This window comes from Verruconis gallopava (genome assembly GCF_000836295.1).
Source record: "Verruconis gallopava strain CBS 43764 unplaced genomic scaffold supercont1.19, whole genome shotgun sequence".
Classification (NCBI taxonomy): domain Eukaryota; kingdom Fungi; phylum Ascomycota; class Dothideomycetes; order Venturiales; family Sympoventuriaceae; genus Verruconis; species Verruconis gallopava.
In genome coordinates, this window is record NW_015622155.1 from 493,921 (window position 1) to 518,732 (window position 24,812).

General features: G+C 55.0%; 6 protein-coding genes across 6 annotated transcripts; 5 read left to right on the forward strand and 1 right to left on the reverse strand.

The window, feature by feature from the left end:
* Nucleotides 1-2,960: 2,960 nt before the first annotated feature.
* On the forward strand, nt 2,961-3,565 carry PV09_05970 (uncharacterized protein; the record flags this gene model as incomplete). Its single annotated transcript, XM_016359544.1, has 3 exons — nt 2,961-3,311; nt 3,371-3,415; nt 3,473-3,565. The coding sequence occupies 3 exons, from the start codon at nt 2,961-2,963 to the stop codon at nt 3,563-3,565; spliced, it is 489 nt and encodes a 162-aa protein (XP_016212793.1).
* A 382-nt stretch (nt 3,566-3,947) lies between these two features.
* Nucleotides 3,948-5,813, forward strand: PV09_05971 (uncharacterized protein; the record flags this gene model as incomplete). Its single annotated transcript, XM_016359545.1, has 5 exons — nt 3,948-4,318; nt 4,373-4,949; nt 5,001-5,303; nt 5,357-5,488; nt 5,553-5,813. 5 exons carry the CDS (start codon nt 3,948-3,950, stop codon nt 5,811-5,813), a joined length of 1,644 nt encoding a protein of 547 aa, XP_016212794.1.
* Nucleotides 5,814-6,273: 460 nt separating this feature from the next.
* PV09_05972 (uncharacterized protein) lies at nt 6,274-9,817 on the forward strand (the record flags this gene model as incomplete). Its single annotated transcript, XM_016359546.1, has 4 exons — nt 6,274-6,993; nt 7,046-8,554; nt 8,675-9,234; nt 9,301-9,817. 4 exons carry the CDS (start codon nt 6,274-6,276, stop codon nt 9,794-9,796), a joined length of 3,285 nt encoding a protein of 1,094 aa, XP_016212795.1. The 3' UTR covers nt 9,797-9,817.
* An 878-nt stretch (nt 9,818-10,695) lies between these two features.
* Nucleotides 10,696-12,736, forward strand: PV09_05973 (uncharacterized protein). Its single transcript, XM_016359547.1, has 3 exons — nt 10,696-11,351; nt 11,436-11,457; nt 11,527-12,736. Exons 1-3 carry the CDS (start codon nt 10,880-10,882, stop codon nt 12,512-12,514), a joined length of 1,482 nt encoding a protein of 493 aa, XP_016212796.1. The 5' UTR covers nt 10,696-10,879; the 3' UTR covers nt 12,515-12,736.
* Nucleotides 12,737-16,313: 3,577 nt separating this feature from the next.
* PV09_05974 (uncharacterized protein) lies at nt 16,314-22,580 on the forward strand. The gene is made up of 2 exons (XM_016359548.1): nt 16,314-21,252; nt 21,354-22,580. Exons 1-2 carry the CDS (start codon nt 16,897-16,899, stop codon nt 21,702-21,704), a joined length of 4,707 nt encoding a protein of 1,568 aa, XP_016212797.1. The 5' UTR covers nt 16,314-16,896; the 3' UTR covers nt 21,705-22,580.
* Nucleotides 22,261-24,807, reverse strand: PV09_05975 (uncharacterized protein). The gene is made up of 3 exons (XM_016359549.1): nt 24,235-24,807; nt 24,105-24,172; nt 22,261-24,037 (listed from the first exon to the last, which is right to left on the reverse strand). Exons 1-3 carry the CDS (start codon nt 24,287-24,289, stop codon nt 23,399-23,401), a joined length of 762 nt encoding a protein of 253 aa, XP_016212798.1. The 5' UTR covers nt 24,290-24,807; the 3' UTR covers nt 22,261-23,398.
* Between the last annotated feature and the right edge of the window lie 5 nt (nt 24,808-24,812).

Sequence of the window (24,812 nt, forward strand, 5' to 3'; positions counted from 1 at the left end):
CTCGAGAGCGGGACAATGTAGCATTATTATCTCCAGTGTTACGTGCCACGCGGGATACACTCCACATCGAGCATCTCGAAGCTTGCTAGGGCGATGTCTACGGGCCGTGGGTCAGCCTCGCATGGCTCACTGCTTTTCTCTCTGTATCGGGCGACGGCAATGCGTACCAATGGCGAGACACAGCCATGGGTGCGGATGTGAAGAACCCCCAATGTTTCTTATGATCAGTCGTGGACAATGCTGCGACGGGAAACCTTCCAGAAGAGGCTCTATTCTTTTTTTTGGCCACTCCAGGGGCAACAATCCAATCATCCGATTTTTGACGGATAAGAGGCCGATGGCTTGTGAAAAGCGTGGTTGTTCAGCTAAGAGAGTATCAGGAAGCTTGAGTCCCGTTGCAGCCAATCAGAGGTCGAGACACAGAACGTGCTCGACATGCGGTCTTCCTATGGTAGAGGCCTTCGACAACAAAAAGAAGCCGTATCTCACCGCGGTGGCTTGCACCAAAACGTGCCGTTTGCGCACTCTCAAACAATAATGCTGTGGCCATCTCAAGATTAGTCTCTTGCGGTTCCTGGTTTCCTGTACTATCCTTGCACTGTAACGAGGTTGTAATGCTTGTCTGTGAAGACGCTCGTCAAACCACGTTGCTGATGGAAGTACAAGCTTCCCGACAAGTCGTTTGCATATAACGGAGGCTAATATTTCTACATCCCCGTGGATCACCGTGTACGTACGCACTCCCTCTCAATAATAATGGACTTTATGTCTGGTGGGGATGTTTAGCGAACATCCGCGGGCTGCAGATAGCGGCCGCCATGCAGGACCTGTGACAATACCGGGGCCCACGATAGCGTAACAACTGCCAAATTCATCTTGCGGAGTTGGTGCCGACCAGGAGCTTTCCGTCCTTCTGCAGCCCGGTCCTGTTTGGCGTGGGAGTGTTTCTCAGATGTGATAATTGTGAGGCGATTCTATTATCATCTTACACCATTACCTGTCAACGGAGCCTAAAAAAACCTGGATTTTCACGATGCTAATTCCGCCTGGCTAAGGAAGAATCAGCCTGCGCACTCTGTCGATATATCCCAAAAAGCGCTCGTAAGAAAAGGCGCTGCAACGCATCACAAGGCTGTGGACTTGAGCCCGACCTGTCGATCACCTGTCAAAGTGCATCAACCCCTAGGCGTTAGCAGAGAAATCCCCGTCATACCCGTGCTGTGTGTCAAGCGCGGGATACGTCTAGTAATTGGTTCCACCTCTTAGATCTCAACAATAGCAAGGCGCAATTCTAGGATCGATCCCACATCTCAATGCAATACATTTTGGAATGAAGCGAAATTCTCGCTTGCGCTAGAGATCTGGCCTGGATCGTACAAGACCTAATTCCAGGTGACCTTTGCTCCTTAAGAAAAATCGTGGATTTGAAAGCGATGAATATCAATGTTTGTTTGACCATAGCGGATGAGGAAGATTAGAACTCAGGTATTATCATATCAGCATCCTCCGGAATGTCATTCCGCTCCGCTTGTGACTTTGATTTCGATGTTGTGTCAAGCTCCAGTTTTGAAAATGCTGTCATTTAGGGTATCGACTAAGTACCATCTCAATGTCGATCTCGTTGATCCGGTAATGTAGACTTGCTGGGAGCGTCGATGCTATTCCGCGAATGCAAATCTTCGCCATCTTGCAAGGTAAACAGAACGTGACATATCTTTCTGGCTCTTTATGGATCCCAGGAATAGAACAGTAAATGGTTCTTAAACAGTCTTGCAACGACAGTGCCTCATTTAACGGTTAGCCCTAGTCAGATGCAACCAAATAACAATCCTTTTCACAGCGCAACCTGCACAGATTGCGATGCTAGCAAGTATCAAATGTTGGATCATTTCGTACAGTCGAGACGACCAATCGTTAACATTGCGTTTCTCGTACAGCCGTAGAGGCTCCTGACCAGCTGCTGCTCGTCGTGCTATCGTAGTCTATTATCTTGTGCAGATATTTCAATGGCCTTTCTTAAAGTTGTTCAATTTCAGGTTGTTGTTTCCACAGGACAAGCGTAGCCGGCCAAGCATGGCAATTTTTGCACCTTGCATTTCAGAACTTTCCGAACAGATTTTGAACTGTAAATATGCTTCTCGCGAAAAATCGTTTCCACAGACGGGAGTTGTGTGAAAGTTTATCGATGACAGGCTCGAATGCGCGATGACCACGGTGGAGGAGGCTAAGCTAAGCTAAGGGTCATTGAGCTGGAGCGTGACTTGTTCCCCTTGTCTGTGCTTGCAAATTCCTTTACTCTGGAAACTGTACATAAAGGAGAAGAATCTAAGAGAATCGAAGTCGAGGTTCCAAACCGCAAAGTAAGCGCAAGGAATGCTTGTTCAACTACTCAGGGCTTTCACCATGAGGCTTTGACCGTGATAAAGAACGATGAAGGGGTTTAGGTATCCCAATATGGCGCATGCTTATGGGTTCGAACGCCGACAGACGAGGATCCATCAACTGGTATTATGACGATTCAGAGAACAACCGTCGCATCTTCGCTGGAAATCTGTGGAATCGATTAAAACGTCGCGAGAGCCGCTCCAATTATCTTCTTCTCCATCGTTGGCCTGGCTTGAATGCCGACCACATATGAGCGGAACTGCCTTTTGCATTGTGGCATTCAAATCTCGTCCCAGCCTTCTCTGTCGTCGACAATCACACTCCCCGCCTCGGCCTCTAAAAAGAAATAAGATGAAATAAATTGAGGGAGAAAAAAAAAAAAGAAAAGACCAAAAGTGGGCAGTACCTTTCGCAGGATCGTCAGTGGCTGACTCTATGAATTCACCACAGCAAGAAGCCTAGAACATTGTGAAGGGCGAAGCATCGCAGCCACATGCACGACAGGCGAGAGAGGAGATGCGGTGTTGCGCGAGCCGTCCGCCTGGAGGCTCTAGCGAACGAATCACCGCATCGAGATGTGGGGGCCAAATGCCTTCAGCCTTCTCTGTATAGCAAGTGAAGCGAACTTGGTTGCGGCCTCTGCCGCCTCAGAACACAAAAGGGCTGACTATTCAGCCCAAGAGGCTCGCTTCCACAAGCGCTTTTCACCTAACATTGATTCCTATCCTACCATGCAAACTACAGTTGACAGCCAAAATAAGGCGACATCCTTGAAGCAGCGGGCCGCGAGAAAGATCGGCTTGAGGAAAGAAGAGCTGAAGAAAGTCAAGATAATCGACGCCTATCACCTCGACAGGAAACAGGTTGTCGAGTTCTTGGAGAAGAAGTTCCCCAAGCACAAGAAGGAAATTGGCGAGATGCAAGAGGTAAGAGCGTCGCTAGCCAAACGACGGTAACGCACTTTACGCTGACACGTGTGTCGCAGATCAATGACAAATTTTACGTGATGCTCCCGAGGGGTCTGGAAAAGGTTCGTGAACATGGCACATCTTACGGAGAAGCGCCTTCGTTCTGATGACTTTTGAAGGGCGAAGAAGAAGAAATTGCGAAGCTGCGCAAAAGCACGGGAGGCTTTCAGCCTGATGCGGACGGCAACCTGCCCTTCCCCTTTGAAACCTGACCGTGTAGTCGTGTACAGGTTGTTCAGGCGAAATTCGAACCAGCGTGGTCAAGAGATCACACGACCTTCCGGTGACCGGCCACATCACAGAAGCACGTATCGTAAAACGAGAGGACGATGATCGCGGCATGTGCCGTGGGCTAGAAAGTCTTGTGGTGTGCCCTCGACTGCGCCACCATGCATATACCTTGCGTGGACTCTTGCACGGAGGTAGGCGAGATGGCAATGGGGCTGAGAGCTGAACCGCCACTAGTTGGCAGACGCAGAGTCGGCAGTGTTGCTCTGCCGCTTTCGATAATAAGGCTCGCTGTAGATATGTCATTTTAATCCGATTTCCCTTCCCCATATTCGATCCCTTCTGATCAAAATCTGGAGCGCCTCAATGCCCCAACCGTCTCCAGCCATGGAAAACTCGTATGCAAGCTACGCTGAATACCCCACAAATCTGCTGTGGAAGAACACGTCCAACTTCGTCATCGATTCGCAGCATAGGAAATTCGAAAGACTCGATGCAGCACCATATCATGTCCTTTCGAAAGATGAGGTTCGCCTGTTTTATATGGACATCTCAAATGGCCTATTAGCAAAGGACGGCATCACAACCGACCGAAAGCTGACCGAATGGCTTGGAATCGACCCATCTTTCTCATCAGGCAGTACTAGTTCCAGCGTTGCGAGCACCATCCGCAGCTCTGGCAGCGACAGTGAGAAACTCCAGCACTTTCTTAAACCGGATCCACAGTGCCGAGTGGTGTGAGTCTTTGCGTTTGAATCGAGGAGTGAAAGCTCGACGCTAACGATGGTCAGATTCCTTGGATGCAATGGAAACTCGAGGGACACACTCAAGATCACCAAAGCGATGCTCGCAAAGATTCTGACATTCCATCAGGTAACACCCCGGTACCTCGAGTTTCTCGATGCATTTGGTTTCCAAATCCAACAAAAGAACTTGCACTTTACCGGATTCTGTGAATACATATCCGTGGGTGGGCCCACGTCGCCCGTTGCCGATGCTAGTCTTGGGCGCTCCGGGAAGTTCTTCCAACTATGCTACAATCTGAAATCTACAGGAGTGGACACGGTACGGCCCCAGGAAACAGACGACCTGAAGTCCAAGGCGAGATCATTTCGCCAGGTGGCCGTACATCACCAGTTCGACCTCGAAAACGGGAATTCGTTTTGGATACTCACGCACGGGCACTGGGATGTCATGAAGGAAGCCGCTGATCTTCTTGGAAGCAAAGGGAAGGCGGAAGATAAGGACTTTCGATCCGTCGAAGCCAGTCTGAAGTCAAGTCTCGCCATGCACCTCATGCTCTGTCGATGGGCAAGCGAGACCTGGAGAGACTGCCTTCTGGAGCTTGAGGAGGACGTGGACCTAGCGGTAGGTCGAGCAGCCGCGATGCTTGACTCGTGTCGACTGACAGCTGCCCAGACTGAAGACACAGCGCACGCGCCGTTCAAGTTGCTCGCGCCGAACGACCTCATCAAGATTCAGGAGCTGGGAGAAAAGACCAAGGATGCGGTCTCGCAGCTCAAAGATAACGCAGGCCGACTGCAAGACCTGGCCGACTTTTACCAGCGCCTGTTGAAGGATGACCGCTTCGCCAGCCGGGACTCGTGCAAAAGCGCCATTGACGAATTCGTAGGCGATCTCAAGTACATGATCGAGGACACCCAGCTGCGCACCACGAGGGCGGAGCTGCTCTATCAAACAACGTCGGACCGCAAGGAACTGGTAAGACCGTGTGTCCTCAGGCAGAGTCGACTCTAATGCTCTGCAAAAAAAAGGCGAACCAGCGTCTTCAGATCCAATCGACCACGAGGATGGAGCGCATGAGCGTCGGAATGTACAGGGAGACTATCGCGATGAGAGTTCTGGCAGTCGTCAGCGTGATCTACCTGCCAGGCTCCTTCGTCTCCGTAAGTGTTTTCTCCTTGGCCTCTCAGTACTCTTCTGCGCCAGCTGATTGCGGTGGACTTGTAGGGCTTCTTCAGTACGGACGTTGTCAAATACCAACAGGGAGGCGGGGCTCAAAGCTCCTCTTCAGCCCAATCGGCGCCTCAAAATTCGTCAACTCCAAGCAAGGCATACATGGGAAGTTTTTCTGACCTCGCTCTAAAACGTTGGCTCGAAGTGACTCTGCCCCTGACGGCTGTGACAGTTGCTATTGCTCTGGGAATTTTCGTTTATTCAAGGCGTAGATGGGACATGAAAAGGAAGGATGTGAAGTACAGCCTGGCATAAATTTAATTTGTACAATAGCGATACCCCCTTCACCCTGTTGTGGTTTAGTTGCTTTTGTTTCATTTTGACACACAACTGTGTAGCTCAGCACACACCTAGTTTTTTGATATTCATGTTTATGCAGCTAATCGAATCGACCCCTTGCACTGGCTTTCTTGGCCGGGGTTTGCCGCCGTCTTCGCAGAGTCTAGACGCAAGTTCGCTTAATCCCGCCCACCCAGAATAGTTTCTCAGCCTCAAATGGAACACGGCCCTCTCCCTCAGTTGTTCGCCATATCTGAAATGTGTCCCTCACCCTGGCGCTTTTATTCCCATCCCCTCATGTGGGCTCCTGTTTCTCTAAACCTCTCCTTGATCCTCGGATGCTTTTCTCAACGCGCGATTAATTGTCGTTGTAATCGACACACCTCTATGTTTGGATCCGCGTTGCCATTGACGGCGTCAGGCTAGACCCGCAATGATGGCTAGTCCAGGTCGATCACCGACGTCTGCGTTCTCCGAGACTCCGTATCTTGACCCAAGCTTTGAGAAGCAACTCGAAGCGCACACTCTTCGAACGTACGGGGATGGAGAGGAATACGTGCGAATATATTCTTTGACAAAATGGCTGCGCACTACGGCTCCCGAGACCGGGCTAACTCCACTCTTCCGAATCCTGCAGAACGTGTACAGAGGGCGAGGCATCAATTACGACACGGTGATCAAACCGGATAAGGAGTGGAAGCGCGTCGATATCGTCTTTTGTATCCTACTGAAGATTGGGCAACCGCAATTCGTGACCAAGTTCCAGCACGCTGGTATCGTAGATAGGGAGCTCCCAATGTCACGTGCTGACATGGTCGACAAGCTGTACAAGCAAAAAGTTGCCGACATCAAGAAGATGTCCGACAATGACATCAATATTCTGGCTGCGGAATTTTACAAGTTGCAATGGATGTTCAAACCCCACGTTTTTTGCATCGACGACCCCAATCTGGATTATAAAGCGGTCCTACCAATCCGGAGCAAGCAAGCGCTGGGTCGCGAGACGAATGGTCGGGCAAAAGAGAAGAAAGGTGGGACCGCACACGTGTACCGTATCACAGTTTTAGAGGAATTCGTGGATAAGGAGATTAGAGATAGCCTGCACGAGAGCTGCTACTATGATGACACGTCAGATGAAGAGCTCGGCCCGGTCAAAGTAAGTCCGCAACACTGTGCTGTCTCAGGACCTACTTACGGACGGTCTCCAGGTGTGCCAACTTGTCGTCAAGGAATACACCAACGACTCAGACAATGCAGAAGCTCTCAGGGCATGGAACAACGAAAAGGCCATCTTCGAGCGCTTCAAGGGCAGCAAAGTCAAAGGCGTGGTGAACTATTTCGGCAGCTTTACCAAGTGGATTAGGCCGGAGTCAGACACGGGCGACGAGAGCCCAGGTCTTGAGAAGAGTGCTCGTAGAAACCCTGCAAAGGCTAAGCTGTTCATCCTGCTCGAGTTGGCAGAATACGACATGAGCGACTTTCTCAAGAACAAGTCTCGGCTTACGTTACCTGCACAGATCAAGTCGTTCTGGATAAACCTTTTTCGGCTCGCCGACGCACTGGCAGAATTGCACCAGTACTCGGTGAAGTTCGAAGGCATCACCATCAATAACCGTGCCCTGCATGCTGATATCAAGCCCTCAAACATTGTCAGCGTGCAAGGACGGTGGAAGTTGGCGGACATGGGCTACGCGCGCATGATGGGCACGAATGAGACGATCCAAATATACGGCTACACCCATAATTGGGGAGCCCCTGAAGTTCACCCAGGCCGTGATTCCCGAAAGCCAGTCAGTACCGCCATCGACATGTGGTCTCTTGGGTGTATTCTCTCTGTCGCCGCTACTTGGCTGGTTCTTGGCGCCGACGAAGTCAAGGTTTATGATCAGGTGCGCGTCAACTCTACGATGCTGCGCAAAGCCAAGCTTCCTGAGAAGCAAAGTCCTGGTAACTACTTCCATGACGGCAGCGACCCACTCCCAGAGATTTCGCAGTGGCACAATTTGTTAAAGGCCTGTTTGTGCATCGGCGATTTTATGACAGCGGACGTAATTGATCTGGTCGAGAAGGAGCTGCTCGTTGCTGATCCCGAGAAGAGGGCAACTGCACATAAGTTTTCCAGACTGTGCCAGGATCTGGAGAGGAAGTGGGCAAGCCGTGCTCGAGAGCATCTTTCCATTGACCCTGTGATACTAGCAGCTTTCAAGGATTACAACGAGCGTAAAACTGAATACGGCATGCTCGATGGCATAAGCGAGCCATTCAATGATGAAAGGCATACTTCGCCAGAGGCGAAGAAGATGGCGGCCCTAGGTAAAGAAAAGGCCATCCATATTAAGAAGGACGAGGCGAACAAATTTTTCGAGAATGCAATCCAGGCGGCGAGCCTGGAAGCCGAGGTGAATAAAGTCATTGAATGCATCGAGGAGTCAAAGCAAGCAGACGAGGTAGCGCTTCAAGACCGTAAGCCCAGTAAGCTGAGGCTTGACACCGCGGTGGCGACAGATCTTCATCTTGGCGCGACCCAAAGCTACCGAGCCGTGAGTCCGGCCTCTTATCGTCTCTTGCGATCCGAGAAGAGACGTCCCTTGCAACCAGAGAACGTCTTCCAAGCACGGGCCGCTCATAGAAGGCAAAAAGACAAGATGTGGAACGGCAAGCCTGAATTCGCTTCTAGAGAGGAGAAGCTGAAGCAGAAATACAAAAACCGAGACATTGTAAGTGTCCCTCGTTGTTCTTGCTGCTTCTGCTACTGCTTTCGTCGTTGTTCTTCGAGAAAAATATCATCGTCATCGTTGTTGTCCTTCTCGTTTTTGTTGCTCATGGAAGCCATATAGATCTTCTTGCTTGACAACTCCGAGTCCATGTCCGAGTACTGGGCCGAGGCTCGCGATCTTCTCAAGGTTCTTCTCAGGAAGTGCCATAAATACGACGACGACGGCGTTGAGGTCTTGTTCACCGGGAACGCGGAGGTCAGGCTCTGTGGCAAAAAAGTGGACCATTTGATCCACAGCATCGACAGCGGTCGCTACGACCCACGCAATTACTCCGTTAACATAGCGACCAGACTGGATCAGATTTTCCGCGAATATGAGGATCCGAAGCGAAGGGCGACGAAGAAATGGCGACCGTCGTCAGGTGCTTTGACAAAAAAGTCCGACCACAGTCCGAAGCCAGCAACGCTGATCTTCTTCACAGACGGCATGTGGAGAGGCTGCGACAAAGTCGACGTTAGCAACACGATTAAAGAGTTTCTGCAGAGGATTCAGCCTGATCTTAAGACTACCGACACGCGCCCCTTCACTATAGAATTTGTCCATTTTGGCGAGGAGGCCGAGGCCGCATTGTATTTGGACTACTTGGACGACCGTCTGTGCAACGAGGATGACGGGATGCTGTAAGTTTAGACAACGCCCCAAAATCTCTGCAGACGGAGAGCTAAGTTTTTCTTTCTTCAAACCAGAGACGTCATCGACACAGAACCCGCGCGAGAAGACGTTTATAAGATGCTGCTCGGCAGCCTGGATCCAAGGTATGACAGGCTAGACCAAGGCATCGCAGACGATGAAAGTGAGCAAGGAGAAAGCCTTAAGGGGGGCGGCGCTGTCTTCATTAATTCGACTGCTTCTCCACTTCCAACTAAGGTACCAGCAGGTAGCAAAAGGAAGCGAGGTTTGTTTAGCCGATGCCGCGCTGCCATGGCCATTTTATTTGACGGGGACACATCCCAGGAGAGTGTATCCAACGCCAACAAGCCCAATGAGCAGATGGAGAGAACATCCACGTCCCAGACTCACGAGCAAGTCTCTGTAGCATATCTGCAGGCTGGAGCAGGTTCCAAAAGCAGCGATGACGCTGTGCAACTGGCACAATCTAACATAGAGCAACCGGCAATTAAAGTGAATGGCACCGATCCGAGGGCCACCGAAAGGCCACCAGGAAGCAGCGCAGAGCCCTAGCGACAAACCGGGCGGAATCTTGTCCAGGAAGGTTGAATCTGCACACCCAGCAGCTTCGATATACAAATCTGTAGAGAGCGCACGACACATGGAGAGATGTGCCAGTCGGCACTCGTTAACCGGCAGCTGCTCTGCACATAGTTGGCACCCCTCTCTTCCCATAAGAAGCGGTTTGGAATTGGCCAAAGACTAGTCAGAATGCTCTCTGCAACGCGAACGTCTACGTGATTGCCGCTGGCACTGAGCAGCTCAACCTTATCTCTTACCTTTTTTTTTTTCCCGTTCCGCGCTCTTGACAGCCACGCTAGCCTCGCCTTGGGTGACTGACGGTAGAAATATTTAGAGAAGGACTCGGCAGGCCAATCAACAAAGCAAGCATGCAAACAAGCTGTAGCGTCGTCCTCTTCACAGCTTTACCTTGCCAGAGCTCACCAGATGCGAACCGCACGTTGCCTTCAAGCCTTTCGCAGACCCCAACCTTTTCCGCTGGTTTTTTGGTTCCGCACTGCCAAGCTCGATAGCGTGCGTCCAAAGGTTTGATCAACGAAGGTTTGGTGTTGGGAAGAAGGCACCAAGGCGAAATCCCCCCCAGCGTCTCCAACCGTCCGTGACCCTATCTTTGCACATTCCGCGATGGAGAAGCACCGAAAGGCCAGCCTCGAAGTGCCGTTCCTTCGGCTAAGGGGCGACTGGGGCGTCTCAAGCAAATGAGAGCGTGCAGTGTTGCAGGCAACCCCTCATCGACGATCCAATTAGGCTCCCCCACACGCTACAGCCTTGCCTGCCCCACGGGGTCAAAAAGGCCTATCCGGAACGGTTCCGCGACTATCGAATACAACAGTTTGTGCGACGATCTATGGGTTTGACCGAACTGGTAATCGAACTGCCTCTGATCTCTCTCTATATATATATACAGGGGAGGGGGGAAGGGGAGCCCTGTTGTCGCTTGTCTGGAACCTCTTGCTTGAACTTTTCCTCCCCAAACTTTCGAGAGGATTCTTCTCTCATCTTCGACTCCTTTCATTTGAGTCGTACGTGTGTTGCACCGCCGTCCTTTGTCGGGCACAAACATCTCGGTTCTCCATGTCCAACCCAATGGAGAAGGACACATCCGTCCAGATGAACGAGAAGGTGTCGGTGGACGAGAGTTTGGCTGCGGCGGGCGAACACCTGCTCATTGATCCTGTGGCAGAGAAAAAGCTGCTGTGGAAGTGCGATCTCCATGTCGTGCCTGTCCTCTTCGTACTCTTCCTTCTGGCCTTCCTTGACCGCACGAACATCGGCAACGCCCGCATCCAGGGCCTCGAGAAAGACCTCAACATGGACCCCAAGGGCAACAAGTACAACGTGGCCCTCCAGGTCTTCTTCGCGCCGTACATCCTGTTCGAGGTCCCGTCCAACTTGATCATCAAGCGTGTCGCGCCCTCCACGTGGCTGAGCGCCATCATGGTGCTATGGGGCATCGCCACGATGGGTCAAGGCCTTGTCAACACGTACGAAGGACTGGTGGCCATGCGCGTGCTCATTGGTTTCTTCGAGGCCGGTCTCTTCCCAGGTATGTCGCTTCATCGCGAGGACATCATCGCAAAAGAAGCAATGGACTAACCTTGGTTCCGTCTTGTGTTTTCGTGCTCAACAGGCTGCATTTATCTGATCAGCATGTAAGAGATTCTCCAATGTCTTTGTTGGGCAAGTCAACGAACGCATGCTGAACCAATGTCGCAAACCAGGTATTACAAACGCTACGAGCTCCAGTGGCGTGTCAACGTCTTTTTCAGTGCGTCAATCCTGGCGGGCGCTTTTGGCGGCCTGCTTGCATATGCGATCGCCAACATGGACGGCACCGGCGGTTACGGCGCGTGGCGTTGGATCTTCATCATCGAAGGGTTAGTCACCGTCGTCGCGGGCGTGGCGGCCAAGTTCCTCGTCGTTGACTGGCCGGAAAAGGCGAGTTTCCTAACAGACGAGGAGCGCCGGCTGCTCGTAGCGCGCCTAGCGAGTGACGCTGGGGAGGCAGTCATGAACCGGTTGGACAAACGGGCCGCTCGGCGCATCTTCAGCGACTGGAAAATCTACGTTGGCATCGTCATGTACTTTGGCGTGGTGCAGAGCGGGTACGGCACGAGCTTCTTCATTCCCACCATCCTCAACGAGATGGGCTACTCGGCGAAACGCGCGCAGGTGCTCAGCATACCAATCTTCCTGGTGGCGACGGCGGGAGCGCTGACGACGGCATTCTGCACGGACAAGCTGAAGCGGCGCTATCCGTTCACCATCCTGGGCGTGCTTGTCTGCACGGTCGGCTATGGAATATTGCTGGGCCAAAAGGGCCTGACAGTGGGTGTCAAGTACTTCGCCACGTTCCTCATTGTGCTGGGCACGTACATCACGCAGCCCGTATGCATCGCGTGGATCTCCAACTGCATGTCCGGACACTACAAGCGCTCAGTTGCGTCGGCGATGCAGATCGGTTTCGGCAACGCGGGCGGAATCGTCGCCAGCAACATCTACAAGGGCACGGAGCGGCCCTACTACCACACCGGCTACGGCACCGCGCTGGGCCTCCTGTGGGTCACTGCGTTGAGTTGCACAGTGCTGCTGGTGGGCGTGGCGCGTGAGAACAAGAAGCGAAACCGTGGCGAGCGCGACTACAGGCTCGAAGAGGAGGACGCAGACAATCTTGGAGACGACCACCCCCAGTACAGATTCACATACTGATCGCAGTCTGCTCTTGGTTGGGATGAGAGGCAGTTCGATAAATTTGCTCCGTCGCTCGGGGGAAAGGACCTCGATGGTCTACGACTGGGTGTTCGTGACGAATACGCACATCGCTAGAACGGAGTCTAGCTGTGCTTTGACGACGGTTTCTTTTGAGTGTGTGCGAGTGCGTAACGGTAGTTTCAAATATGTGCTTAGCAAGAACGAAGAATATGACTTGAGTCTCCTTTTTTTTTTTTTTTTTCCTTTGGCCAACACTCCCCGATTCTACACTCCAGGAGAGAATTTCAAAAAGGCCGCTTTGAAACCAGACTATGTTTCTTCAGTCGCTGCTTCCTGCTGCGCGTGGAAGAAGAATCATGCCTGACAGAAGGGTTTGATGTTTCACCAGTGTGTGCACTTCTACGCCAGCAAGCTTCCTTGCTCCTCGCATCTCCGCCAAGCAGTCAGCGCGATGAGAAAGAACATAGCGTCCTGATCGCCAGGGACTGCCATCAACTTAGAAGACGGAGGTTTAAAAGCGGGCCGACTTCTTTTCGGGGGCTCAAAACGCAGGCACCCGACGCCGGGCAGAGTGTTTCAAGCACGATCGAGAGTCGAGAAGTCAACCAAAGAAAGGTCCGAGCACGTCCGCATGCTTGGCGCATCGTTAGCTCGCCCGGCGTGTGAGTTCAGAATCTCGACGACTTGGAATCATGACAGCGCGGGAAGAGGAAAACGAAAAAGGTGGTCCTGCTCAGGGAACAAGAAAATTCTGCCCGTGTGCGATGTCCAGCCCAGGCCGACCAAGGCGAAACTCCCAAGGGCGGGTGCCCCGCATATTCCAGCGCAGCGCCAAAGGAGGAAGGGAAAGGTGGAAGAAGAGCAAAGACACGGGGTGCTGTGCAACGTGACTAGGGTTCCCGTCTGTTACTCGACAGCACGAGGTGGATTGGGTCAGCAAAGCAGGCAAAGGCAGCCTCGTCAAAGAACGTAGCCGCTTCTGGTGCATCGTTGCGACCGGCGCCTTCTCACCGCTGCCTCGGCGCGGTCGGACGAATGCTCGCGACTCGACGCGGCGTGCATGGTTAGTTGAAACAGAGGGAGTCGCAGAGAGCGGCGCAGCGTCGGGTCGGGCCTGGGGGCGGACGGCAGCGGGGAGGGGTTTGAGCAAAAAGCTCGCCGGCCAACACGCAGGAGCACAGACGGAGGAGGAGAAGGATGAGCAAAGGACGACGTTGGCAAGGTTGATGCCGATGTTGGGTTCACGATGTCGAGCCGGCACCGGCGATGACGAGGGAAGGTGGTGGTGACGTTCGGGAAGGAGCTTTTGTCTGCGCCATTGTGTGCATTGAGAAAACGGCGAGCAGGGATTCGTCTGGAGAAGCGAAAGCTTCTGGAAGGAAAGAAGCAAATGTCGGCGGCATCGACAGGGGGGGCGGGGTTGGAGAGGCGGAAATGCTGAGTTTACGTCGGGGCACGGCGAGGGCAAGTAAATGAGCAGAATTTATTGTGCAGAGACTTTGTCAAGAAAGTTGACCGACACGCACACAATACATGCATATGTTCGAGGATACACGCGACATACCGTGAATATACGCCCAAATATACATATGGATATATTTATATATATATATATATATATATACAAAACAATAGAGTAGAGCGAGCGAAAGGGATCGGTAGACCTGAAGGAGCCAAGCACACACCGTCACACCGCGATGATGCAAAGCCCAGCTATCGATACAAACGTTCGGTTCGGGGTTTTCAAATGTTCGCCTCGTCTACGCGGAGCAGGAGTGTCGTGCTTCTGGTCGCCGTCCTTGTCATCGTCGTCCTCTGCTCCCTTTCCCCGTCTTTGTTCTTTCTTCCCCTCTTTCAGCTCACGGGTTCTTGGCCTGTCGAAGTCGCAGGCAGCATTTCTCCTGTCCCCGGCGCAAGGAGGGAAAGAACATGGCTCGGCGCTGACAGGGAGAAAGGAGCCTGTTTGACGGCGCTCTTTACCACCGCTAAGCGTGCGTGTGCGACAGGGCGGCTTGGTGCGGCGATGAATCAACCATCGTGGCCCTGATCCCCCTGGAAAGGTACCACGCGGCTGGGAATCTGAAGCAGATGAACGACTGTTGCAGGATGCGGGACGAGGGTGGGCTTCTGGGCAATAGAAGAGGGATGGGAGCGTGTGTGTGCAAACGGGGGACTCATGGCCTGGAAGCCCGCTCGACCGCAGGAAGGGCGGCACCCTAAAAGGGCAGTGGCGTTTTGCGCTGGAAGCAGACCCGGCGGAGCCTTCCTGCTGCGAAACGAAAACTGCAACAGCAGGAGCAGCAGCAGCAGCAGCAGCAGCAGCAGTCCCACCGGCAGTATCGCTACTGCAACCTGTCCGTGATTCTTATACTGCTCCAGCTACTGCTGCGACAACGAGGATGATAATGGCTACCCGCACTACGACAACGTCAACAGAACGGCTGGGGGTGAGAAGTGGCCGCCAGGCAGGCGTGTTTTTCCCCAGGATGGGTCCTGCATGTGCACGAGTAAGGCTAGCGGGGCACGACATGCATGTGCAGGCGGAACTGCCACTGCTGCTGGTGCTGCACTGCACCGTACTGTTCTGTACCAGTTTCCCTTAACAGGTTGGGGGTTGAAGGGGGCCGTACGTTTCTGTGTGGACGATTGGCCGGGTGGATGCGAGGGTGTGGGTGTGTGGGCCACGCTTCTGCATGCGGGACAATGCGCGTGCCTGACTACCGAAGGGGCGAACTAAGGGGGGTGCGATCGCCGGTGTCGAGCGAGACGAAAAGCAAGTGGACAGCGCTGGCACAGGAGGGAAAAGAGAGCGTGCGCGTGAGGATAAGATCGAGAGAGAGAGAGAGAGAAAGAGACGGCCATGAGCACGGGGCCGCGCGCGCGTACTGTAGACGAGCGTGGTGGCGCCTTTTCCAGCGCGGCCAGCTGGCGAACAGGAATCAGCAATCCGGACGCGCATCATCGACGGGCGTTCAAGCCCAGCGGCTGCGTTACGACGTGCGACCGAAGAGTCAGGCCGATTCGCCGCCGGGCTGTCACGTGACTCGAGCACATGTCCTGGAGCCGCAGCAGCTGTGCACGGCCGACGTCTGCACCGTGCTGAAGCCTCGAGGGCGTCCATGAGCGCGCAGAGCAGAGCAAGCGGCGATGCTCGCGGGCCGTGGTCGAGGGCAGGGCGACGCTGGCTGGCGGTGCGCGGCGGCGACACGCCCCTCGCTCGTGAGCCAGCGCGTCCGCCAGCGTGTGGCTTTTCCGTCGCTTTGGCCCCCGGTCGTGCCCCTTCAACGCGCATCGGGAACGCCAAGGCCAGACGCCAAACGCCCGACGAACCTCAGTTTTCCGCAGGCAGAGCAGAAGGTTCGCCTTTGGCGACGGCTTGGTGCCACCACGCCCGAACGTCGCTGTGCTTCTACACTCCCATTCCATGATCGTTGCGTGCCCTCGCCCTTACACCCGCTCGACTCTCCTCCGCTCGCTGCACACCGCGCATGCCGCCATACCGTCCACCGCCCTGAATACACGCTCGCTCGCACATCCGTACCATCTCTCCATCCGCACATGCACTCGCGCTAACGCCAAACACCACTACCACCGCCAACACTCGTAATAAAACAACCTCCGTCACGCTATCGTCGGCTTCCACTACTGCGGCCGCTAGTCCCGCTACTGCTGCTATCTCTTCCTCGACGCCCCCCGTAGCAAAAGAGCCATCTACAAGAGCCCGCTAACGTATGCTCGTTCTCTCATAATCACAGCGTCGACAAGTCTCATATCACCGCCAATTGCTTTCGCCCCTCCCCCCCCCCAATCATCATCCAACAAATTGTGTTGTGCCCTGGCACGGCACCAATCCTGAGTCCTCGCTCCCGGCCGCAGTGCGACAGCTCGTCTCCTCGAACCTGCATCGTGCCAACGCGGACGTTGCCCGACCTGTCCTTTGTGCCCACCCACCGATCCTCCGGCCCGTCACGACTGCTCACCTTTCTGCTTTCTTCACGTCCGCTCCGCGAGCGGCGTTCCACACACGTGCAAATCACGTACCTGCATCCCACCGTCGCGCATCTGTGCTTTTGCTCCGCGCCTTCCAAGTCTCGGCGAACTCCAGAACCGTCCCACAAGAGAGGGGAGAGCCTAAGCAGAAACTATCCGCGGGAAAGGATTGTTGGCTCCAATCACGTTTTCCCTTCCCTCATACAGCTCCAACGAGTCAGTCGTCTTCACCAACCCGCAGCGCCTGTTCCCGTTCGGGCCATTGCCGCCTTCCACATCACGCGTCTGCGGCCGTGTTGCCTCCCCTTCGAATGCAGTCAGTGCTGGACTAGCATCCCGCCGCGAGCTCACCTCTGGCAGAGCCGGCTGGATCTCTTAAGAAGATCGCAATGGAATTCGCCGACGATGAGCTAATGTTCTCCCGCTTCAGCGTCGTCGACTCGATGCTCTCCTCGCTCTCCAACAGCCAGCACGACCTGCACACCCACGACATCTACTCGGCCCAGCCAGGTTTGGCCGCTGCCACGCACAGGCAAGCCCCCGCCGCCAGCAACACCGGCAGACGAAGGGGGCACACTCAATCCTCGTCCATGAGCGACTACGACGCCAGCGCCCACGTCGATGACGTTGCTCGCAGCTACTCCGAATACCACGCGAGAGGCCGCCACGGCTCCAAGAACCACACGAGGCCGCTGACTGGCATCAAGACCGCCTCCAATGCCAACGGCACAGATCCCTTCAAGCACACACGCGGCGGCGTCACGCGAGGAAGTAGGGGCAGCGGCTCGTCGAGCGTCGATCTGGGCTACAAGAGCTCGGTTATGACCTCGCGCGCCATACCTCACCGCGCCGCCAGCTTCGATCATGGCTATTCGCCCCAGAAGAACTTCTCACACGCACCCGGCAAGGACTCTCCCGTGCCCTTGGACTACACGGCCTTCGACGCTGCACCCACACCCACGGTTCCCGCGGGGCCGAGACGGCCATCTGAGCCTGTGTCGCCCCTAGTGGGACCAATGTCGCCCAATCCGGCCAAGCAGAGGTCGGCTCCGTCGCGTAGGAACAGCATCAAATCCACGGCAGGCAAAAGCCTGAAAAAGTCAAAGAGCAGCGCGCCCGTCAGCAGCGACATTCGCGACCAGGCCAAGCAGTTTGTGCAGTACACGTCCAATGCACGAAACACGGCACATCCAATGCCGGTGCCGCTTCCACCGCATCAGCAGCAGCAGCAGGCGAGCGGTGCAGCCCCGAGCCCGACAGTGGCCACGATACGGAAGACGCAACCAGCTGCCCCGGCCCCTCCACCCAAGGAGCAGAAGCCCGGCTTTTTCAGACGAGTCTTTGGATCGTCCAAGCACGAGAAACAGCCGACACATCACGATGAGGTGCATCGGCCGCCATCTCCGGCCGCCGTGCGTAAGGCGTCGTTGGATGCAAATAATACCCGACCGCGTACCCAACCTAGCCAGCAGAATCCGAACATGCAGTTCAAGACGACGTCGTCCGCGGCCGCGGCATCTGCGATGTCGTCGCGACCCCCCACCCAGGATGCCTCTGGGTCATCTGGCTACGCACGAGATCAGGCCCCGCCCCTACCACTGCGGAAGGCGCACTCATCCTTCTTTAGACGCAGGAAGAAGTCCATATCTGATAATGCCCCGCCGCCTCCCGTGCCGCCCCTAGATTTGCCGCTACACAAGAGCGTGGCCGCGCTCAACATCGCACCGACGCAGAATAGCCCGGGCGCGTCCAGCCTTCGGGCCGCCATGACCCCGTACCTGGACCAGACTGCCAGCCCCCAAGACATGTTCTTCGACAGTCGCGAGCAGCAGTCCGAAAGTCCCGCAGCCACGTACGCCGGTTTCTCGGCCTCCATTCCTGACGGCCTGCGGCGGACCAGTTCTCGCCAGGGTACGCACACGAGCCTTGTCAGGGCCGTGACTGCCGACAAGCCGTCCTCGCGGACGGTCCAACCAAATGTTACGGGTAACTTCGAAAACGGCTCGTTTCTGGTGGACACTAGCAGCAATGAGGCCATGGACAGCTCGTCGCCTATCGACCCTGCAGACGATCTTGGCATCATCACCACCAAGCGCAGCAACTCAAATAGCCAGGTTACGTCCGATCCTTTTTGGAACCAGAACAAGGGCAAGACAGGCGGCTCCGGCGTGGGGGGTCCCACAACTCGAAAAGCAAACATCGGCGAGAAGCGGGCAGAGCTCAGCCCCATTTCCGATCGCTCTCAACAGCAGCACGAGCATGTGGACCGGGCGCATTTCCTGCGCGACAACGCTGCCGACGCGGACGCGGACGACGGCGATGATGATGATGATGACGAGGGCATCGTCATCTCCGTCAAGCGGCGGGAGAGTGTCCAGAAGAATGCAAACAAGACGCGCATGTGGCTCGATGCCTCGTCTTCGGACGAGAAGCTGGTGGACTCATTACGCCTACAGCTTCCACTCGAAGGCCCCAAGGCTACGGAGCACCGTCGCCCCTCGCTGTCCAACGAGCAGGGTTCGCCGTCGAGTGAGGGCGAGGTCTACATGTCAGCATCGAGCCTGCCTGCGCTACAGGTTGGCGACCGTGAGATGCGTATGTCGAGGGAGTACATCGACGTCGAGACGGCTAAAGCCATCATGGCCGACGATCTGCTTCAAATCACCCAATCGGACCGCGATCGTGCACGTGCCGTGTTCGACGGCGACGAAGAATTCGTATCGAAGGCTGGCGCAGCGGCGTGGCTGGGCCAGACGACGCCCCTGAGCACCAGGACGAGAAAGGCCTACATGGAGCTGTTCGATTGGCAGGGCATGAACATCCTGGCCGCGTTCCGGGAACTGTGCGGACGCCTCGTCGTCAAAGCCGAGTCTCAGCAGCTTGACCGCGTTATCGAGGCGTTCTCATCGCGCTGGTGCGAGTGCAACCCCAACCATGGCTTCAAGGATCCGGACGTGGTCCACACCATTACTTTCTCGATCCTGATGCTCAATACGGACCTCCACATTGCCGATATCGACCAGCGCATGACACGCAGTCAGTTTGTAAAGAACACGCTGCCCACCATCCGCAGCATCGCTGACGCCGCCGCCCCCGGCGCCACCGACACCGTCAGGGCCAAGGGAAAGAACGCTAGGGACCAGATGCTGTTGGACCGTTCGGACGCCCCAGAACCGGAGTCTTCCGCACAGCTGCAGCCGCCGCCGCCAAAGCGACGGCCCTCGCTCGACCTCAAGCGCAACCGGTTATCCATCAGACCGCCGGCGCGTAGCGACTCGTATGACGAGTCTGGTTCGTCTGACGGCTGCAACATCCTCGTCAAAGCGCCCTGCGCCGGCTCCATGAAGGATTGGGAGACGCAAATCGAGATTGTTCTGCGAGAGTTCTACAACTCGATACGCCAACAACGTCTACCCCTTCATGGACACGGTGCGTCGCCAGCCAACCTCAGCGCGTCAGAGAACTCACAGCAGACGGGACTGACCGTATCCGGCAACGGGCTTCGTCGCACGCCCAGTGTGCTGTCCAAGGCTCCTTCCGAGAACGCATCTTATCGCGGCCGGTCGGGCGAACACAGCCGCTTCAACACAGCCCGCTTTGCGTCCAAGAATCGGTCGCGGCCACGCGTGTACCCGAACTCGACCGTCGGTTCCAGCAGAACCAGCCTGGACGACAACTCGGTGTGGTCGCCTGCCGCGAGCACGTGGAGCAAGTACTCGCTCAGCAAGACACAGACCTCGACTATGTCGGTCGAGTCGTTCGGCTCACACTTTGCCCAGCCCGACTACCAAAAGGCTATTGGCTTCGCCAACGCTCTCAGCCAAGCCATCATCCGCGAGGAAGGCATGAACGGCCCGCCCATTCCCGACGATCTCAGCGGCCGCGTCGTGCCTCTGCTCGATGACGACACGCTCGAACTGATTGGTCCGCCGTGGGCCAAGGAGGGCATTGTTAAGCACAAGCACCACCTCGAATCGCTCGACAAAAAGGCCAAGGACCGCAACTGGGTCGAGTGCTTCGCCGTCATTGAGAAGGGCTGGATCAAGCTCTTCTCGTTCACTAGCAGGAACAAGAACACCCGTCAGCGCGCCAAATCCCGCAGCGCCGGAGCCGGAGGCCCCGCGCTGGTCGGTGGCGGCAACTGGACCGAGAACGCAGAGTTGCTCAGTGAATTCCTACTGCGTCAGACGATCGCAAGCGCACTGCCCTTCCCGGGCTACTCCAAGAATCGACCACATGTGTTCGCTCTTAGCCTTCCAACGGGCGCCGTGCACCTGTTCCAGGTCGGCACAGCCGAGATCGTTAAGGAATTCGTGACGACGGCCAACTACTGGTCCGCGCGGCTCAGCAAGCCGCCCCTCGTTGGCGGCGTCAGCAACATCGAATATGGCTGGGGCGATAGCGTGTTGAATCCGGCGTTGATGCTGCAACGACCCGAGTCAGCGACGCCGGGTCAGACACCTGGTACGTCGTCGTCAAACCACAGCGGTCTCGTGGGTCGCACAAGCATGAACGCAGCGCCATCCAGCCCTGTCCGCAGGAGCGACGACGTGGCGTCCGTCGGATACAGGATGCGCCTTCCTGGCGACAAGGTTGTCATCTCAGATTGGTCGCCGCCGACCCAGAGCATGATGGCCAGCCAGCTCATGGAGGTGGATCAACTCCGCGAGCTGAGCACGTACGTGGCGAATGTGGAAGACGAGCTCACGAAGCACAATGAATTGCGCCCGCTCATGGGCATGGCCGTATGTTCTTCCCCGCCGTTCCTTTCCCTCTTTCTTTCCATTTTCTCTTCCTCTCTCGACAATATGTTGTGTTTGCTGTGCTAACCAGTGGTTTTATGCAGTTCTCACCCCGCCACCCCAACGCCGCCAAGGCGATGGCAAACTGGGAGAAAAAGTCGGCCTATCTGCTTCGCGAGATCGTCAAGTTCAAGACGTATGTGGACAGCCTCAAGGCCGCACAGCAGCAAAAGGAAGTTGTTCTTGCGGAGCGCGAGGCTCGCGCTGCCGAAAAAACGGCACGCGAAGGCGACGATGCCGAAGACGCAGCAAACCAGCAGAAGCAGCAGGAGGAGGCGAGCACCACCGCCGCGGACGACGCGGAATCTAGCCCAAACACGACCACCAACACCCCCGTTCCTGCACTTCCCTTTGCAGCGCCACCTGTTCCTCCAAAGACCGCCCAATCGACCTAGACGTACCAATTTTTTTTTTTTCCAATTCTTACTTCTTTTTCGCTCTGCTTAGACGTGAGCTTGGCTAATGCGGTGTTCTATTTCTCGTTCGAATATACAGACCGCGACGATAATGACTGTTAGAACTCCAGTTCGATCCCGCAGAGGCAAGAAGAGGCGCACGATGGCCACGAGCGCGCCGCAACCCGGGTCGATGCGCTTGATGCGGCTTGACACACCCACGTTGCCGGAGGAGAGGGAAGGCGAAGACTTTGAGACGTACGTTGAGCGCGTGGTGGACTGTGATCCCTTCTGGAGTATGGTCAACGCCACGACCGGTCGCACGAGGCGGCGAAGGCGCACTTTTTCGTAATGCTTTTGATCGGTGTTTTTTTCTTGTTTTTTTTTTTTTTCAACAAAGCACGCATAGCATCGTTGCCACGCATTCGTGCGTGTGGACGTGTGTGTTTGATAGATGCAAGCAAAGAAAGCAATCTGGTATAGATGGGGAAAAAAAGAAATTATCGGCAGGTCCAAGGTGGGGGAGTTGTATTATTTGTCGGGCATCATTTTTTTGGGCGTTTCTTTTTATGCATGTCTTCTTACCCATGTGTTTTACTATACGCATGTCTTTTGGCAACCATGGGATACATACTTTGAAAGGGCAGGATAAGAAGTTGAATGGAGGCACTAGGTTTGGAGTTCCTCTCGAGATGGGAAAATTGGGGCTTCACGGATTGTGTGTCCTTTGCGACCATTCTTCCAAGCGCCTTATTGGGCCTTAACTTTTTTTTTTTCCTTCATCTTTTGGCCTGTCTTTTTGTTTTCTCTTCTCCCTGTTCTGCCTTTCTGTGTTGGATTCTTCATCGTTTGCTCTGGCTATATACCCACAATGCCACTTTTCGCACGAGAGGGGGGCACTTCGCTCGCTATTTCTTGCTTTTTTTTTATCTCTCTTTTCTTAAAGCAAAGAATAATATGGGGAACTTTTTTTTGCTCCTTCATTGGCCTCCCCGTTTCTTTTTTTGCACTTGTAAGAGCGAGCTTTGTCCATTCTTCACGGAGTCCGTCGGTCGTCCTAGGGTCATCTCGAACGTGTAGGTACGCTGAAAGAGTGAAGAGGTCGCCATGACACGGAAACTGCGGCTCTTGCTTCAGTCCCCCGTGACAACGTTGGCTCTGGCCGTCAAATCTGGCGGTCACATTTTCGTGGCGTCTATCAAAGTCAAAAAAATTTTAAATAGGACAAAGTTTGAATTCTTGCGCAGAGGGGTTCCAACGTCTCTTTGTTTTCGTTGCATCTTTTTTTTTCTCATTTCTTTCGTGTTCTATGCAGCAAGAAGAGGTAAGAAAAACCAGAGAAGAAAGCAGTAGTTCATCTCCTTGACGAGTCTCCCACTGACACGTTGCTCCTCCCCTTGTCTTCCTTAGCAATACGTCCGACGTGGCTCCCGCGGAAGTGGAAGGGGTGAGCCTGGGAAAAACTTTCTTGCTAAGTGCACATATACGGCTGGTATGAAGGTGGCCTCGCGAAGGGAGAGGGATCCACTTCTCCAGATACGCGCACAAGTTTAGAGAAAGCAACTCCCCACCGGTGCCACACGGGCAGTTCTACTCCGGACAAGGAAGGGGCCGGGTTGGAGAAAGGTTGAAAGGGAAAGACAAAAGGAGTACAGAACAGAGAGCGCTGCTAGCAGCGAGGGATCGCGCTGGCGCTACTTCTTCTTGCCTCCCCGGCCGCCACGTCCACCGCGTCCTCCGGTGCCCATGGCGGCCTCGCGCATGCGCCGCTCGCGCTCCAGCTGCTCGGCCTTGACCTTTGCCTGTTCGGCCTTCTCCTCCTCCTCCGCCTTGCGTCTAGCAGCCTCGGCCTCGCGACGTTCCTTGACGAGCCGCAGGCGTTCCAAATCCGCGCGGGCCTCGTCTGTCTTGCCCTCCGCGTGCAGCTTCTGGTACCGCTCGCGTGCCTGTTGCGCTTGCAGTGCCTCACGCTCACGCCGCGACAGCTGGCTGACGTCTTTCTTTTTTTTCGCTTCGCCCGCCTCCTGCATCGCCGATGCCGCTGATGTCTGCGCCCGAGCTTTGGCCGTGTGGTTCGGATTCGCAGGCGCGTCGTCCGAGTCCTCATCCGATTCCTCACTATCTGAGGGCGGTAGCTCGCCCGGCTGTGCGGCTCGGGCCTTCTGTTTGGCTATGGCGGCTTCCTTACGCGCTTTCGCCGCGGCCTTGCGCTGCTCACGCGTCATTTCTTGCTTGGGGGGCGCCTCCTCATCGTCCGAGTCTTCCTCGCTCTCCTCCTCGGAGGACTCCTCCTCGTCCGAGTCCGAATCATCATCTTGAGCGTTATCACGGGGCTACCCAGGATTGCGTCAGTAACAGCAAGTTCTGTTTGACGGAGCTTTTCGTGTGCATATGACGTACCGCCCACATGTTCTCTACCTCGCCATCTGCGTTCAGAGGCTGCAAATTTCTGCTGAAATGCTTGCCGCCTACGTGTTTGTGTCAGCGGTTCCATCCCAAGGACGCCATTCAACGGTCCGAGTCGACATACCACCACGCTTGGGCTTCTGATACTTTCCGGCACGTGCTCTCGCCTGTGAAGACATTTTTGCAGAGTGAATAATAAAAAGAACCACTGTAGAGACTGTTACGGACTCTTATGGAATGACAAGAAGCCTGCAGAAAGTCGTAGCCGTGCTTGGAGGAAGGAGCGTGTGAAGGGCAGAGGGGCAGAGGCCAATGACGGAAAGTGCAGGTGATGGTGGGGTCGAATTTGGTGTGGTGCGGGCACACAGCAAACTTGTGAGGGCGAGAAAGCCGCTTGAGCTGTGCTGGGGGTGCTGGAAGAGAAGAAACAAAAGCAGGGTCTGCGAGGGCCAAACAAAAGCTCGAACTTTAAGCGTTTGGATAGTGAAGACGGCAAGGATGCATATGAGTCACCGCCTATTCCAGAGCGCAGTGACAGGCACTTGGAGCCTGTTAGCAGGCTGGACAGCTCAGAGCAGCAGAACCTTTGGAGGAGGCATTTGCAGTCTCGTGCCCAATAGAAGCGCCACTTTCATAGTGTGGCGCCTGCTGCCGCGTGTGGGCTCTCGGGCATCTTCCTGAAGCACACACACATGAGAAAAT